General features: G+C 37.0%; 1 protein-coding gene across 3 annotated transcripts; it reads right to left on the minus strand.

Annotated features, from left to right (window-relative positions):
* Positions 1-638: 638 nt before the first annotated feature.
* On the minus strand, positions 639-17,649 carry LOC131125343 (1-phosphatidylinositol 4,5-bisphosphate phosphodiesterase delta-1). Of its 3 annotated transcripts, none has more exons than XM_058066801.2 (15): positions 17,480-17,649; positions 14,528-14,686; positions 12,688-12,916; positions 10,346-10,475; positions 10,051-10,279; positions 9,666-9,867; positions 8,420-8,564; positions 8,212-8,364; positions 7,846-7,995; positions 7,600-7,759; positions 6,124-6,240; positions 4,717-4,895; positions 3,248-3,380; positions 2,631-2,780; positions 639-1,480 (listed from the first exon to the last, which is right to left on the minus strand). In XM_058066801.2, exons 1-15 carry the CDS (start codon positions 17,496-17,498, stop codon positions 1,389-1,391), a joined length of 2,247 nt encoding a protein of 748 aa, XP_057922784.2. In that variant the 5' UTR covers positions 17,499-17,649; the 3' UTR covers positions 639-1,388. The 3 variants fall into 3 exon arrangements, with proteins under 3 accessions (XP_057922784.2, XP_057922783.2, XP_057922782.2); XM_058066800.2 differs by lacking the exon at positions 17,480-17,649 and adding an exon at positions 14,784-14,903 and having other exon boundaries at positions 7,600-7,756; XM_058066799.2 differs by lacking the exon at positions 17,480-17,649 and adding an exon at positions 14,784-14,903.
* Positions 17,650-18,244: the final 595 nt, after the last annotated feature.

Below are 18,244 nucleotides of genomic sequence, written 5' to 3' on the forward strand. Positions count from 1 at the left end.
AATGTCTTTGTTTTTATAATAAGTATCCTATTTAGATAAAAAAACAATAAAATTTGTGCTAATAAAGAATTTACAATGACGTGTGTTTTAAAATAGAAGAGTCATACTTACCACTCACGAATAGAACCACCCACTTCAGTGGTACAATCCAAAGGAACTGAGGCGAGCGCGAGCTTTGAAAGCTTTGAAGAAGACCTGTCGACATCGACGGACATATTAGCTTATAAAGGCTAAAACAAAAATATGGTGTATAAATGTGGAACTGGAAGTATTTTGAGAAGGTGACTCCAGAAAGTCAGGAGCTTTTTACATACCACACGACAACCATCGATAGTGTATCATTAAAAACAGGTAAGGCTGTTCATTTTATATCCGTACATTGGCTGTGGCAAGAAACGAGTTAGCTAAGAGTTTAAGCAAGTTATTTTTCAAGTTACGTGTTTCCTATGTTATGTAAATTTTCTGTTGTGTGCCCACAGATATGTGTGTGTCACCATTGAAGCCCCTAAGGGAACATTTTTTGTGGTTTTGAATTAAAGGGACGAAGTTTTGCGAGATCACGGAGAACTGTTAACATTGAGAGCATTGTACTTCCTGTTTCTACCTGTGCAGAGCGGAAACAAAACACAACAATAGAGTTGAAAAAGCTTGGGTTTTATTTCGAGCTGGGCCTAAATATAGATACTAAAAACTGGTTTGAATAAGAAAAACTGCAAAAAAAATTTTTCATCCGCATAATGTTTTCATAAAAGCATCAAAACGACCCACTGGGCATGGGGGTTCTTTGAGGTGGAAAAATGGCTTGAACGCCCTAGCGTCATTTGACCACTTGATGGCACTGTTTTGTCAACTTCTCCCGCCTCTGCCGCTGCAACCAAACGGCTGTTCGTGCTTTAAAAGGGTTAATGCCTAGCGTTTTCCTCCACCAGACCTCACATTATATTCTTCCTGCGTGACTTCTCCCCACATTCCAAATATATGTATGCTAGGTTAGGTGGAGGTGAATGGTGATTGGTCTAAATCTGCCCTGTGATTGGCTGGCCACTTCCCGACGTCATAAAATGTTGTACATGAAGCCGCAATGTGGCAGAGCTAAGCAAACAAAAAGTGTTCTTGTCGGTGTTCTTTTAGTCATAATGCAAAAAAAAAAAAATCAGATGTGACTGAAGGTACTCATTCCAAAATAGTGCACCTAAAATTAAACTAAAGTGATTATAAATGACAATGTAATGTGTTTCATCATAGAATGTGGCATTTTTGAAAGGATTTCTCTGGTGAAATCATAGTGGTTGATCTATCAAGTCATACGTATTAGAAAAAAAAAGAATGAAATCGCAAAAAAAAAAAAAAAGACTGTCAAATGTTGATCTGGCGGGCCGGTGGGGTTTTCACTCAGCATCGATGACCATGACGTGTACAAAGAGTGCCGCCGCGGGGATGACGTCACCGTTTTTATTGAGCAGAGGCATGTGTCTGTATCCTGTGTGAGAACACGGCGTAGTTAGTATGTGGATACAAAACATTACCAGTTTATTACATGTTAGAATGTTCTGGAAGAAGAACAGTGGCAGTGGAAGTTATCAGTGGCTGACATAGCAGCTCCAACCAGTCAGAATTAGTGTCCTTATTAAACAACACTCCTATTTCTTTTCTGAGGAGAAAAAATTATATTTAAATATATATTTAAAATAAAAATAAATATATTTTATGTATATTATATATATATATATATATATATATATATATATATAAATAAGTGGCCTATTTTCACAAAAAATATTTTAAATATATATGAAAAAAATATATAATATATATATACATATCTATAGAATATTTTTAAAATTTTTGTGAAAATTACACAAAAATATTTAAATATATTTAAAATATATATTCAAAAAATATATAATATATGTATATATTTTTACATTTTTATATTTTACAAAAAAATTGCACAAATTGGATTGTTTTTCTATCTAAATAGGGTACTTATTATAAAAAAAAGACATTGTGTGTAAGAATGTATGTCGGTGATATTTATACATTTTTATATTTTACAAAAAATATATTTAAATATTTAAAATATATATTCAAAAAATATACAATATATATATTTTTACATATATATTTTAAATATATCTAAATATATTTTTTTGTGAAAATAGGCCACTTTTCCTCAGAAAAGAAATAGGAGTGTTGTTTAATATAAATATGTATTTTTTTATTTGCTCATTTTTAAATATATTAAAAGAAAAAGCCAACCCCCCCGCATCTAGTCAGAATGGTACAATCTTAATCACGTGATATTTATACATTTTTATATTTTACAAAAAATATATATTTAAATATTTAAAATATATATTCAAAAAATATAATATATATTTATTTTTACATATATATTTTAAATATATTTAAATATATTTTTTGTGAAAATAGGCCACTTTTCCTCAGAAAAGAAATAGGAGTGTTGTTTAATATATATAGTTTAATATATATATTTTTTATTTGCTCATTTTTAAATATATTAAAAGAAAGCCAAAACTGCCTCGGAATTCTGTGTTTTTTTTCCCCCCAGTGTGGGGCCCTCCAACCTTTTCAAGTACGAAGTTACAAAGCACCGCCAGAGGACTTACCCATCTTTAAACTGTTGAGTGGAAGTGTGTACTGCGCAACAAATTCATTATCAGATGTGGAGTCGTGATCCTCCACCAGGAAGCGCACCAAGGCGAGCTCCGGAACGTAGATGTCAAACTGGAAATTTTCATTCCATTCTGGGTTAAAACCTATAAGAAGAAGAAAAGGGATGATTATTCTCGTAGAATTGCCACTTCCTATTAATGTTATTTTTTTGTGAGAATATTATGAGATTATTCTTGTAAATTTGTGACTTATTTCTCATTAAAATAAGACCACTTCCTTTACTTCTTATATATTGGTGTGCCCAAAATATTTTGACTTTGTTTCCATATTATTTATTTATTTCAACCCCCCAAAAATTCTTACAATATAATGTCATATTCCTGTTATATTATTTTTTTTTTCTACTAGTATTCAGACTTTATTCTTGTGTAAAATGTTTTTTTCCATTTTTGCTGCTGTTGTATTTACATTTTTTCAGTTTTGTCGTGAAATACCATTTTTGAGACACGATACAGGTGACATGTGGCCCCCAGACCACACGTTGGACACCCCTGATTTAGGGCTAGAACTAAAAGTACACTCTATGAAGCCAGTCCAAGAAGAACGCTACCGTTGTTTTCCACGGTGCTGGTTTCTTTGGCAGCCGTGTCAGCCGGCACGCCGTACACTTCCACCTTCACCAGCGGGTCCACGATGGACGACTTCTTCTTGTTTACTTTGGGGAGCTGCTGAGCCGATATGACCTGTTGACATGTGAGCATACGTTACATCATAGATGATTCATTTTGGGTACAAAAGGGCTTTGCTTTTGTATGTAAACATATTAGCCACGTATACATGGACCCGAATAACCCAATTCCATTTGGGTTATTTGCCTCATTCCGAAAGAAAATCCGAATAAATATATAATCGGATTCACAGGGGTGGAATATTCCTTTCCCCAATCCGATTGAGGTATCTTGTAACCGCTCAAACGGAAAGTTGACCGCCATCTTTGGAACAGAATCTAAACCCTTCTATACACCATTCACAAGTCCACTTTTATTAAAAAAGAAAATACAATATCTATATAAAACAGGGGGCTCAAACACGCGGCCCCGCGGGCCAAATGTGGCCCGCAGGACACTAGTTTGAGGCCCCCTGCCTTGATATGAAAGTTTAATGTTAGTGCGGCCCGCGCAAGTTTGATATGGATGCTGTATGGTATCATGTACCCAGAAAAAATTATTATGTTTGATTAACGTTCATCTTAAAGGTTAAATAACTGTTAATAGTTATCCTCCCTATCCGTGTGGAAGTGGTAAGTTTTTGGCTATTTAAGTTTAAAGGAAATAACTTGAAGGCTACCGTTTAGGCCGCTAGCTCTCTAGTTTGCGAGTTAGCATGTGTCTCAAGACCCTGCAGTTGCGCAATATGTTGTAAATAAAAAGAGTATAAATGTGACTATAGTCGTGTTTTGTCATGTCTACAGGGCTCTAATAATGCTTTGTTCATTTTAATCTGAAAAAAAATATTTGTCTACCCACCAACTATATGTGGTTTCTTATGTTTTTATTATTATTATTATTATATTTATTTATTACTGATTTTCTTTACTCTTGATTTGTTTATTTATTTTTCATCTTATTTTGTGTAGAAAAATAAAAATTAAGATATTTGAGAACAGTGGAATGTTTTATCAGAGCTTTTCTTGTAAAATTGGAACCAAAGTGAAGTTTTTAAATTTTTTTGTTTTTTTTTGGAAAACCTGATGCGGCCCAGTCTCATGTGATGTTGGTGTTGGTGTTTATGTTTTACTGTGCATGCCCCATTGACTATTCTGGTTGATTATAGCGGCGCATGTAGACACGCGATTGGAATATTCCTTTCCATGTATACCATTGCTTTCGGAAAGATTCCATTCGGAAAGAGAAAAACTCTTCATGTAAATGTGGCTATTGAAAGATTTTTAAAAGGCAACATGGAAAAACTCGCCAATTCTTCTTTTGAAAAAAAGGGGCGCTTGATTTGCTTAGCCCTAACCCACCCACCTACCGCCCGCCCCCCTCCAAGGCTTCCTTCAAGCTGCCGAGTACTGACCATGATGTGAAGCGTCTTGTGCTTCAGCCAGTCTCCTCGGGTCAGGGTGATCGGGTCGAAGTCCGTGACTCTGTTCCTCATGTAGGCCGGTTTTAGGATGTAGCCGCTCTGTCCGTTAACGAGGAAGCGGCCCTGGTTTAAATCCATGTCTGAGCAACTGGTCTGAAAGTTCAAAGCCACTGGGAGGGGCAAAGATGAGAATGGCATTCAGTTTGTTTGGTCACATGGTCCGGATTAAAATGTTAAGATCGGTTGAAAAGTTGCAAGAATTGACAAATTGCATTCTGGGATTTCACGAGGTTCTACGTAGAGCTTCCAAATTCTTTTAAATCCTCGATGGCAAAGGCAGAAAAGCTTTCTGTCTTTAAGCACGGTGAGATTTTTTATCTCCATTGCTGAGATTGGAGGCAGTAATTCGAAACTTCTTCAAAAGATCCCGATTCTACTGATCCTCGGCCCCAAATGAAGATTATTACTGGCGCCCAATGCCGTCCCAGAACCATTAGACGCCATCTGCCAGTGAAGGCTTTTAAGAACTAAAAACATCTTCAAACATCTTCATCGCCTTCAAGATAGGAACACCAAACATTGGACATAGAAAGCTGTAATTCTCTAGGGTGCAACAATGGAGCTTCAGCTTGTGCAGGGGCGTCTAATGGCAGCCGGCTATGTGGAGATGTTGCAGGTTGTAGGGGCTTTTAAGAACTAAAAACATCTTCAAACATCTTCATCATCTTCAAGATAGGAACAACAAACATTGGACATTGTGCAGGGGCGTCTAACGGCAGCCGGCTATGTGGAGATGTTGCGAGGAGCGGGGGGGATCCCTCATGACTAAGGAATAAGCTCACTCTTTTGGACCATCCTGTATGTTCCCCTGATCTAAATCCAATGGAGAACATTTGGGTCTGGATCAGTTCCAGACAGTAGATTCATTCATTTACTACCGTTTTTCGTCCCGAGGGTGGGGGGGGGGGGTGCAGGAGCCTATCCCAGCTGTCTTCAGGCGAGAGGCGGGGTACACCCTGGACTGGTGGCCAGCCAATCACAGGGCACATATAGACAAACAACCATTCACACTCACATTCATACCTATGGACAATTTGGAGTCGCTAATTAACCTAGCATGTTTTTGGAATGTGGGAGGAAACCGGAGAAAACCCACGCATGCACGGGGGAGAACATGCAAACTCCACACAGAGATGGCCGAGGGTGGAATTGAACCCTGATCTCCTAGCTATGAGGTCTTCAGTCAAACCATCTTCAGTCCTTACTGACTGCTTTTTTTGGTCTTACTCCCATTTCTTCCTTTTACATTTTGAAGCGCTACTTAGAACCTCCTCACCATCCAACTGGTCCTAATTATCGTTCACATCAAGAGTGTGTATCGTAGAACATATTGCGTACCGATTTGGCAGCCGGCGTTCCAGAGAGGCACGGGGTTGTAGTTGGAGGAGTCTGTCCTGGAGCCGGCCGGATAGATGCGACTCAGCTTGTCCACATTATGAATGACGTAAGCATTTGCTGTAGGAACACACACACACACACACACACACATTCATTGAATAATGTTTCTTATTGTGGGAATGTTTGAATATCGGACTATTTTCCTAGAGAAGCATCAGTGATTATGGCATTGTCTTCGGAGATTGCATTGCTAGAGGGGAGTCCAAAGTGCAGCCTGGAGGCCATTTTCAGTCCACAGCTTGTTTTTTTTTAATTTTTTTTTTATTGGCTCTCTGTATTTTGTAAACAATGCAACACATGCAACAAGGATATATTGAGCTACATTGGATTGGTTTTAGTATATTTAACTCATTCAGTCCTAGATTATTTGGACTGATTTTTGAAGGCACACAGAATATTCTCAGGCTATAAAGACATGGTATATACCAAAAGAAATATTACACATCTTTCTACCTTTTCCCGATATTTAGTAATCAGCAGTAGAACATACTAGAGGTAGGTTTAAGCAAAATATCACTTTAACATAAACTTTCACAACATAACACAAAAATTGTTGTTTACATGAAAATAACCTTTTAAAAAAATATTTTACACATGAACTATTTACAATTTTCACATTTGGTACTAAACTGAACCAAACCTGCACGGCTACTAAAATGAAAAACTTTTAAAAACACATAATATTACGAGCTGTTTTTTTCATAATTTCTGCATTTTTTCCCCCATCAATTATTTCAACTTTCTTCTTGTAAATTTTCCTCTCGTAATTCTGACTTAATTTCCACAATAATTTGACTTATAGTATAACTTTTCACGCAACAAAATATTCCAAAAATTTTAATTAATTTTTTCCCAGAATAATTTAATATTTAATATTTTAATATTTTATTTATATTTATTATTACAATTATATTTTTGTTATATTTAATATTAAAATTTTCTTCTACTAAAATGTTATTTGTCCTCATAATATTGCGGTGTTATTCTCATAGAAATGGCAGGAATCATTACTCAATATAACAGTGGGACTCACGGTGTCATTTTACAAGGAACACTAAACTCATCACACGGCGACTTAACACTCAAAGTATACCTAAAAAATATACAATACAAGTACCAATATGATTTTTAAATGAAAAAAAGCTCAACATTCATTGGTGCCTGGGGTGCTGCAATGATGTCAGCCTCCCTCTGGCCTCCTCTGATGGATAGAGGCAGCATTACAGCATCATCCATTAGTTTTCCATGTCGCTTGTCTTTAAATGAAAGGCTTTGTATTAAAATAGTTGTTTTTATTTCATGTTAAACCCGTATTGGGACATGTTTGTATATTTCTTAGGTATATCGTTTTCTGCAATTTGTTGCTTGTGTCACTTTTTTTTTTTACCATGTTCACAATGTTTGCGTCTTCCTTACCCGACTCCTCTGCCAGTTCAATGGCCTTTTTCTCCTTAAAGGACGACATCTCGTAGAAGCTCAGGTTTCTCCTAGCGTCCTCAAAGCCGTGAAAGTGGACGCTCTTGCAGTAGATCACCATGTCGGACAGCACTTTTGCAAGCTTCAGTTTCTTTTTCTGCTGCATGTTTCATTCAAAATAAATACAATTCAAATTCTCCACCAAAAAAAAAAAAAAAACATCCCTCTTATCCGCCCCAAACTGACCTTACGCTGTTCTTCCTCCGGTTCCTCCTCGTCGTCTGATTCTTCTTCTTCTGTGACTTCAGAGTCATCAGCAGCCAAAGCCTCGGTAGCAAAAGTGGCCTCTAGTTTGTTCAACCGCTTGGCTTTGATCAAGAACTTCCCCTTCAGGTCCTAGATGGAAACATGGGGGCACAGTGAGGAGGAGGCATCGTCACCTTTTTAAGATCAGACAAGATAAAGGGGGAAATTCCAGATCTACAGCAGCAAAAGAAAGGTACAAAGTCATGGTAATACAAATGAAGAAGTTCTGTGCACTATTTGTTGATCAAGCCACAGGTTTATTACACTATTTATTTATTGTCAACACTAAAATCGACAGAAACTCACCTCAGGAGAAGGGAAATTTGTGGGCATGCCTTCCCCGAGTGGCGACGTGACCAACGCGCTGCCCAAGATGGAAGCCATGTGATGTGCCATGACTTCCTGCTGCGCCACACTGCAGTGGTTCTCCAAGGAGAGGATGACCGGATATTCAGATGTCTAAGACAAAGAGTGGTTTGATTTGGGGAGAAGGTGTGATGATACTAAGGCGCACCTTAAAGGCGTAGTCCTTGATGGCTTTAATGGCGTCCTTGAAGAGGATCTTGGAGGTAAGCGTGTAGCCGTGGTAAACGACCGGCTCGTCGTCTGAACCGTCCCAGCAGTCCAGCTCCACGCAGCGGCAGCCCTTCAGCAGCGCCCTGAGAGACACAATAGTTTCATTTCGTTCTTTTTCCAAATTTATTCTTGTCTATATGACTAACCTATTTTAATAATAATAATACATTTTATTTTTATAGCGTTTTTCAGAGTACTCAGATGCTTTACAGTAGAGAAAAAAGTAATAAAAATAGAGTAAAAACAGAGTAAACGATGCATTAAAATACAATATCCAAACATTCATTCAGAGCTAAAACAAGGCTAAACTATTAACTATTTGTTGTTTAATTTCTATTATTAGGACTTTAAAAAAATGTATTTTCTTTTATAATTATAAATTATATATTATATTATTATATATAATTCCCATATATAATTTATTATATATTATAAATTATATATTATAATATATAATAAATGATTATTATATAATATTTTATAATATAATTTATAATATATACAATAAATTATTATTTTTTATATATGGGAATAATATCTAATAATTTAATATATAATTTCATTCATTTTGTACCGCTTTTCGTCAAGGGTCGCGGGGGGTGCTGGAGCCTTAATATACAATTTATAATAAAAAAATATATATTATATATTCCCATATATAGGAATAATTTATTATATATAGTATTATAATATATATATAATAAATTATGATTATTGTATGGGAATAATATAGAATTTATATTATAAAATGTATATATTATAAATTCTATGTAATATTTAAAATGTATATATTAAATTATATGTAATATATATAAAATAAATTATTCTTATCATTATATATGGGAATAATACATAATATATAATTATAAAATGTATATATTATAAATTATATATGTGTGTGTATATATGTATATATGAAATAAATTATTCTTATTATATATGGAAATAATATATAATGTAATATATAATTTATAATTAAATAATTTTTTTCAGTCATTATATATATATATATAGATTATAAATTATTACCACAGTCCTCCCCAAAAAATACTTTGGACACCCCGTGACATAGGTGAATGAATATACAGTTAACATAAGAGGCTCTCAGGCAGCCAATCAAAACCCTCCAAAAGGGAGGTCTAACTTCCCCTTCAAAACAAAAGACACGACGGGGCAGAAGTCACCTGACATAAGCCTCTGTGCTGCTCGGCCCTTTAAGCTGATCCTCCGTGAGGTAGGTGTTGTGTGAGGAGGAGATGAAGTAGTGGTTGAGAGGCTGGCTCATGTCCTGGTACACCACCTTGTGGTCTGGGTTGGCGATGAGGGCGTCGGGATGGTGCAGGTAAACGAGGAAGCCGTCTTTGGTCAACACATTCTTCTCCTTGGCTGGAAAAACACAAACATACAAAGAGTGTAAGTTCGCATACTCGACTGCCTTTTTTTTCCAGCAAGGAAGATCATATTAGCACGGCTTCTGTCACATCTTCTGGAAAACTGGTCCAGACTTCCAGTCAGTTTTCCACATCAACGCTATAGAATCAATGATCTCTCGATTAGGGGCGGTCGGACCTTTTTCATCCAGCTCAAACTTGTGTATAATCTGGCGCGCCTCAGCCAGCGTGGCCTTCTCTCTCTGCTCCTTCAGCAGGAACTCCACTAGGTCCTCAGCGCTCATGAAGCCTGCCGACTTGGCGTACGCCTGGTAGATGACATCAATTTCCTCCCGGTACGTCAGTAGCTCATAGAAATCTTTGATCTCCTCTCCAGCCAGGTACCCGGACTTGGATTTGTCACATTTCTGTTTGATATATAAAAGTCACATGACATGCATTGTACCAATCGATATGTTATTCACAGGCGTTACCTCAAAGAGCATGTCGGCGTAGCTGTCCTCCACGTCAATGTTGATGAGGCGCATGAAACTATTGACCTCCGACTTGCTCAGCTTGTCGTCTTTATTCTTGTCGGCTTTGCTCATGCAGCTGAAGATCCAGCTGGGAAAGGGTTTCATGTAAGGCAAGTACGGATTTTTCCCGATAATAGAAACTCCATCTTCCATCAGAAATACACCTGCTGAGGTTTTTATTGTCATTCTACCCCTGGGGCTGGGTAAATATTGACACTGTGTTGCAGGCACGCTGAACTTAGTAACCAGTCTGGTTGCAGAACAAAACATGCAACACATTATGTCATGTGTTGGGAAATAACGTTTTTTTTTTTAGGCAGTCATTCTGCAACTAAACGTTTCAGCACAGATGAAGTCAGGCCCGGCTGATTTTAGACAATTTTGATCCGTTCTTTCAAGGTGTTTTGTTCGATGGCTACAGCATTAGAACATAGGTAAGTTTCAGGAAAATATCAGTTCCCGACTAAAAACATGAGAGAACCAGATTTTGGGAAAAAATACAACTTCATTAGGTTCTGTTTCTATTATTATTACTTAAAAAACGTATTGACCCGTTCTTTCAAGGTGTTTTGTTCGATGGCTACAGCATTAGAACATAGGTACGTTTCAGGAAAATATCAGTTCCCGACTAAAAACATGAGAAAAACAGATTTTGGGAAAAAATACAACTTCATTAGGTTCTGTTTCTATTATTATTACTTAAAAAACGTATTGACCCGTTCTTTCAAGGTGTTTTGTTCGATGGCTACAGCATTAGAACATAGGTAAGTTTCAGGAAAATATCAGTTCCCGACTAAAAACATGAGAAAAACAGATTTTGGGAAAAAATACAACTTCATTAGGTTCTGTTTCTATTATTATTACTTAAAAAAACGTATTGACCCGTTCTTTCAAGGTGTTTTGTTCGATGGCTACAGCATTAGAACATAGGTACGTTTCAGGAAAATATCAGTTCCTGACTAAAAACATGAGAAAAACAGATTTTGGGAAAAAATACAACTTCATTAGGTTCTGTTTCTATTATTATTACTTAAAAAACGTATTGACCCGTTCTTTCAAGGTGTTTTGTTCGATGGCTACAGCATTAGAACATAGGTAAGTTTCAGGAAAATATCAGTTCCTGACTAAAAACCTGAGAAAAACAGATTTGGGGAAAAGGTACATTTCCTAAAAATACAACTTCATTGGGTTCTGTTACTATTATTATTACTTTAAAAAAAACGTATTGACCCGTTCTTTCAAGGCACACAGAGTGTTTTGTTCTATGGCTACATAAACATGGAAGTACCAAAACAAAGACTAGACTGCCGTCTCTCAACATAACAAAAAATTTTGCTTCTACCCTTTTCCATTCCAAAGTAATCAGCATTAGAACATAGGTACGTTTCAGGAAAATATCAGTTCCCGACTAAAAACGTGAGAAAACCAGATTTTGGGGAAAAATACATTTCCTAAAAATACAACTTCATAGGGTTCTGTTACTATTATTATTACTTAAAATAAGTATTTTATTTTAATATTTTAACTCTAGCTATCCTGCTAAAATTACATTATTTTCCTCATATTTCCTCATGTTTATTCTCATCAAATTATGACTTTTTCCTCATTAGAAGACAACTTTTTAATATTTAGACATTAGTTATTTTTTTCCATTTGTGTTTAAAAAAATACATTTCACCTTACTTTGAATATTATGACTTTATTCCTGTAATAATATAAAAATAATATAAAATAATATAAAAATATAAATATTTTTAATAAGTTTCCAAAAATTGCAACTTTATTGTCTTTTGTTTGTTTCTCACATTATTACTTGTAACAATATATATTTTTTTCTTTAACATTTCAGGTCTATGCTACTAAAATTACTTTTATTACTATTACTATTTTTTTTAATATTTTGACTTTATTCAACTAAAATAGCAGCTAGTGTTTGCCATTTCTTTCTGCTCTTCTTCTTGGAAAAGCTTTTTTTCCTTCAAGGCACATCTTGGACACCCCTTATGTAAGTAAACACACCAGAAGGTGGCTGTGGGTGTCAGTGATGCAGAGGCGTTACTGATATTTGGGTTGCCATATTGATCATATTGGGTCCGAGATTAGATTGTGCAGGGCGAGGGCACTGTGGCAATAGTTGAGAGTGTTGGCTTTATTGCCACTCATTGGCAACCGGGACAGGCTCCGCCCCTTGCTTGAAGTAAGCATGGAGTGTATTGTTCTAAACCGGAACCCTAACTCCTATGTGGATAACCAAGAACGTGACGGTACCTGGGACAGCTACAAGTCCACGATAAGGATACTGTTCCGCCTTCTGCTGCTGGTTGAGGTTGTTTCTGCTGGCCATCATTTTCTGCAGGCTGCTGACCCACTGCTTGGCCTCGTCCTGAGAGCTGGCGATGAGGTCCAGGTTCTTGCGATGGTCCTTGAAAACGATCGCGAAGCAGCAGTCCTCCACCTGCTGGTCTGTGTACTTCTTTAGGCCCTCCGTCTGACGACCCAGCCGCACCACCGCTATGTCGTCCAGGGAGACTACGTACACACAAAGCCCAGTAGGTCATCACACACATTTAAATATTAGTCAATGACAACACAATCAAACATAAAATGCATTTTTTTATGAAACTTTTTATTATGTAGGGAGGAAAAAATCCAAACCTACATAATACAAATGTGAAAAAGTGATTGGTCAAGGTTATAAAGTCATTTCTAAAGCTTTGTGACTCTAGCAAACCACAGTAAGAGCCATTATCCACAAATGGTCAAAACATGGAAAAGTGGTGAACCTTCTCAGGAGTGTCCGGCCAATCAAAATGACCCCAAGACGACTCATCCAAGAGGTCACAAAAGACCCCACAACAACATCCAAAGAACTGCAGGCCTCAGTTAAAGTCAGTGTTTATAACTCCATCATCGGAATGACGCTGGGAAAAAAAACGAGTTCCAAGACCAGAACCACATCAAGACCTTTGGGAGAAATACTCTGTGGTCTGAGGAGGCAAAAGTTGAACATTTTGAAATGTGTGTTTCCCATTACATCTGGCATTTCAGAAAAACAGTAAAATATGGTGGTGGTAGTGTGATGGTTTGGGGCTGTTTTGCTGCTTCAGGACCTGGAAGACTTGCCGTGATAAATGGAACCATGAATTCTGATAAAGGAGAATGTCCGGCCATCTGTTGGTGACCTCAACAAAAAAAATATGGTGGTGGCAGTATGATGGTCTGAGGCTGTTTTGCTGCTTCGGGACCTGGTAGACTTGCCGTGATAAATGGAACCATGAATTTTGATAAAGGAGAATGTCCGACCATCTGTTGGTGATCTCAACAGTAAAATATGGTGGTGGTAGTGTGATGGTCTTAGGCTGTTTTGCTGCTTCAGAACCTGGAAGACTTCCTGTGATAAATGGAAGCAAGAATTCTGATAAAGGACAATGTCCGGCCATCTGTTGGTGACCTCAACAGTAAAATATGGTGGTGGTAGTGTGATGGTCTGGGCCTGTTTTGCTGCTTCAGGACCTGGAAGACTTGCTGTGATAAATGGAAGCATGAATTCTGATGAAGGAGGACATCCGGCCATCTGTTGGTGACCTCAACAGTAAAATATGGTGGAGGCAGTATGATGGTCTGGGGCTGTTTTGCTGCTTCAGGACCTGGAAGACTTGCCGTGATAAATGGAAGCATGAATTCTGATAAAGGAGAATGTCCGGCCATCTGTTGGTGACCTCAAGCTGAAACCAAGTTGGGTTCTTCAGCAGGACAATGATCCAAAACACACCAGCAAGTCCACCAAAAACCAAATGAAGACTTTAGAGTGGCTTAGTCAAAGTCCTGACCTGAATACTATGATCTTAAAAAGGTACTTCATGCTGGAAAAGCCTCCAATGTGACTGAATGACAACAATTCCGCAAAATTCCTCCACAGCGCTGTATGAAGACACCACCGCGGAGAACCAATATGGAGAACGCATGGACCTGCACCTGGTACAGTTTCACCAGGAGACCTTAATCATTGTCTCCATGATGACACGCCCACAAGGCTTTTTATCACTTATCACCTGCTATCTCTGATAAGACCAACAACCGTTAGAAATGATCATCTTTACAACAGGAAATGGAAAAATCCACATCGGTTAAAACACTCACACGTCCGATGCTTCCTGAAGGTTCTTTTAGATTCCCGCCACATGGTCTTGCAGTCCTCTTGGAGTTTAAAGTAACGGCTTCTCTTCCAGGATGAGGAGCGAACCTTGAGGAGGTCTCCACCCTGCAGGAGGAACTGGACATCAGCGTCACCCTCCATACCTGCGAGAAATAGAGAGAGGTGAGGAACGCTGTAAGATTCCCGACTGCTTTAAACGGAACGCCGGTCCACACGCCTGCCCAAAAACACACATCCTACCCAAGAGCCTGACATTCTTTTCTACCACCTGCTGGGTTCTGGCACGGCGCACCAACTCCTGGGATCTGCTGACTTCACCTTGTTTACGCAGACACGCCATGGCGGGTTCGAGTTCCCTCCCCCAGGCTGCTGCTGCTGCTGCTGCTGCTGCTGTGTGCTCAAGGCGTAAGGAGGAAGCGGCGCGTGGGAGGGGCGTGTCGTGCCAGCCCCACTCAAAGTTCACTTTTTAATATGGCTGCCATAGGGGGGGGGGGGGGACTTCCCATTTTGGTAGCGATCCCATAGCAAGTCACTACAGGGATGATACCATTGAATTTCATTTGTGCAGCGTGATTATAATCTGAGTAAAACGCAGGAGAAATATTTTAGATGTATTTTGAATTGAACATGACATAAATACATCAATATAAGACGGCGTAGTGATATCAGCACATGAAAATGATATTGGACAGAGAACTAGTTTCAGTAAGTGTGCCTGGTGGAAGAATACGTATAACTCATGTTATGTCTCTTATGGGGAAAAATAATATAAGTTGTAATCTAACAAGGAAACAAAAAATATTTAATGAGAATAATGTGATTTTAGTAACGTAAAGTTGAAATATTAAAAGGGGAACATTTTGTTGTAATATCATGAGAAATGTTCTAATATTATGGAAATAAAGTAAAATATTATGGGAATAAAGTCAAAGATAATTTAAGTAGAAAGTAAAAAAAATAAGTAGTAGAAAAAACAATTAAGTAGTAGAAAAAAAACAAGTAGAATTTATTTTAATTAGTTTAAGGGATAGTTATATTTTTATGGGAATAAGGTCAGAATATTATGAGGAAAATGTACAATTATTTAAGTATAGTTTAAATATTTGGAAACATTTTTTTAAGTTTTTGAAAAAATAGGTTAAGAAAAAAATTATTTGATTAAAATATTATGCAAATAAAAAATTATGAACAAAATATTATCATTAAAATATTAAAAAGAAAAAGTCGTTACTGTAAGTGTGCCTGGCGGAAGAATACGTATAGCTCATGTTATGTCGCTTAGAGGGAAAAATAATACAAGTTGTAATCTAACGAGAAAATTTTTTAAATTTAATTAGAATAATGTGATTTTAGTAACGTAAAGTTGAAATATTAAAAGGGGAAAATTTTGTTGTAATATCATGAGAAAAGTTCTAATATTATGGAAATAAAGTAAAATATTATGGGAATAAAGTCAAAGATAATTTAAGTAGAAAGTTACAAATTAAATAGTAGAAAAAAATTTAGTAGAATTTTTTTTTATTAGTTTAGGGCAGGGGTGGGCAAATATTTTGACTCGTGGGCCGCATTCAGTTAACAAAATTGTCCAGGGGGCCAGAACATGTATTTAACACACACATTTTCCTTGAATGATTTGTCTAATTGTAGCTGTATGTTCTCATGTGGCTTTTTTCAGGAGCACTTTAAACATCAAACTATGTCACTAAATTTTACATTTAAAAAAAAAAGACTAAATAAGACATGTTGCCAGTTTGTATGTTAAAAGTTGAAATACTGAAAAAGCAACTGGCGGGCCGGATTCAAACACTTGGTGGGCCGCATGTGGCCCCCGGGCCGTAGTTTGCCCACCACTGGTTTAGGGGATAGTTATATTTTTATGGGAATAAGGTCATAAAATTATGGAAAATGTACAATTATTTAAGTATACCGTTTAAATATTTTTTGATTTTTTTAAAAGTTTTTTAAAAAATAGGTTGCAAAAAAAATATGGTTAAAATATTATGCAAATAAAAAATTATGAGCAAAAATATCATGAAAATATTAAAAAGAAGTTGTATTGTGATGAGGAAAAAAGTCAAAATTTTACGAGAATAAACTCAACATAATATGGAGGAAAAATTATGGTTAAAATATTATGTAAATAAAAAAATTGAGCAAAAATATTTATTATCATTAAACTATTAAAAAGAAGAAATAAAGAGAATAAACTCAACATACTATGGAGGAAAAATAGAGTGGATTTTTTTTTTAAATATGTGTTATTTAAAAAAATTATGTTTTTTAAGTTGTAATATTATGAAAAGCAACCAAAGTAAAATAAGTAAAAAGTAGCAATTTTTGGACCAAAAGTGAAATAACAAAAAAATTACAAAAATTATTTAAGTGGAAAATTGAAACATTTAGACTTTTTATTGTATTTTTTATGTGGATTGAGGGAGTTATGGTAATAAGGTTAAAAAATTATGGACATAAAGTCATAAAATTACGAGAAAAAACAAAATTGTAGAGAGGGGGGGCAACAGTAGAAATGATAAAAAACAGCTGTAATATTACAGGAATAAATAAAATAAATAAAACTAAATCCAAGCCAGTTCATGAGCATGATTCTTGCTCGGGCCTGTATCCTGCAGTCAATAGTTTACTAGCGCCCCTTGTGGTGACTGGCAGGAACACATGCCCGCTAGCATGATTACGAGTTAAACTTTTTTTTTTTTTTTTTTTTTTTTAGAGGAAGACCTCGTATTTCACGATCACGACCAAAAATGTGTTCGCAGAGTTCAACCCCCCCACCCCCCGGCACACTTTTCCTGACTTTAAAACGTAAAATGTATAAAACCGTCAGAAGAAATCCAGCAGGTGGGCTTAATGGAATCTCCCATATTTCTTCCTGAAAACAACCCGCATTCCAACGTAAAGGACGGATTCGAATATCATACCGATTCCATTGGTTTCCATCTTCTGCCTTGCTCTTTCCCTCCTCCCTTATGGGAACACTTTTCCCTCTTAACGCGTCGTCTTCTCCTGTAAAACAGCCCCTGTGTCCATGTGCAGAATGGCGGGGATCAAACTTCTCCACTCCCGCTGCGGCTGCGTCTGGGAGTGGGAGGAGGGGGGGGGGTCGCTTGAAAAGAGGAAAAACACTCACACACACCCAAAGACAAGCACGCAGGTAAGTTTCGAAAAGCGCCTCCTGGTATCAGCTCCACTCCTGCAGCCTTGACTAACCTGCCGTGCAAGCTGGAGATAAGCGGATCGACACAAATATCGATAGCGTCGATACCAGGTGGCGTAATATCGGCTCGAATCTCAAATATATGATCACATTATTCAGTTGATTGTAGAACAAGTTCTAATATTAGGACACGCAAGCAAAACTATAAAAATCAACCCGCAAGACATGCTGGGTTACATCCAGCAAAATTCAGAGATCTTGAGATGAAGAGGATGAGGAAAATAACTTGTCATGTCTCGGCGTGTTCTCAATACCTGGTCGGCAAGCAGAGGCAAGCCCTGCTGTTTCCTCACATAGCGCTGACACGTCCATGGCTTTGACATCTTTTATGTTTTATGCAATTATGGAAATATATGGATGCAAATAAATGGCCTCAAGTGGAACAGGCTATTGCTTAGTATCTTCAATCATTTCATCTACTGTATATATACTGGATATATATTATTTGTCATGCAGCAGCTCGAAAATT

The sequence above is a fragment of the Doryrhamphus excisus genome, linkage group LG6 (assembly GCF_037039965.1).
Source record: "Doryrhamphus excisus strain RoL-2023G ecotype Guam linkage group LG6, RoL_Dexc_Guam_v1.1, whole genome shotgun sequence".
In the NCBI taxonomy this organism is placed as follows: Eukaryota; Metazoa; Chordata; class Actinopteri; order Syngnathiformes; family Syngnathidae; genus Doryrhamphus; species Doryrhamphus excisus.

What these genes read in the sequence shown, in the direction of transcription:
- LOC131125343 (XM_058066799.2), bottom strand. Translation starts at nt 14,883, where the DNA reads ATGGCGTGTCTGCGTAAACAAGGTGAAGTCAGCAGATCCCAGGAGTTG. An exon ending in GTTTGAGCTGGATGAAAAAG is followed by an intron (nt 9,868 to 10,050) that starts GTCCGACCGCCC and finishes GTGTTTTTCCAG; the next exon opens with CCAAGGAGAAGAATGTGTTG. An exon ending in CAGCACCGTGGAAAACAACG is followed by an intron (nt 2,781 to 3,247) that starts GTAGCGTTCTTC and finishes TTCTTCTTATAG; the next exon opens with GTTTTAACCCAGAATGGAAT.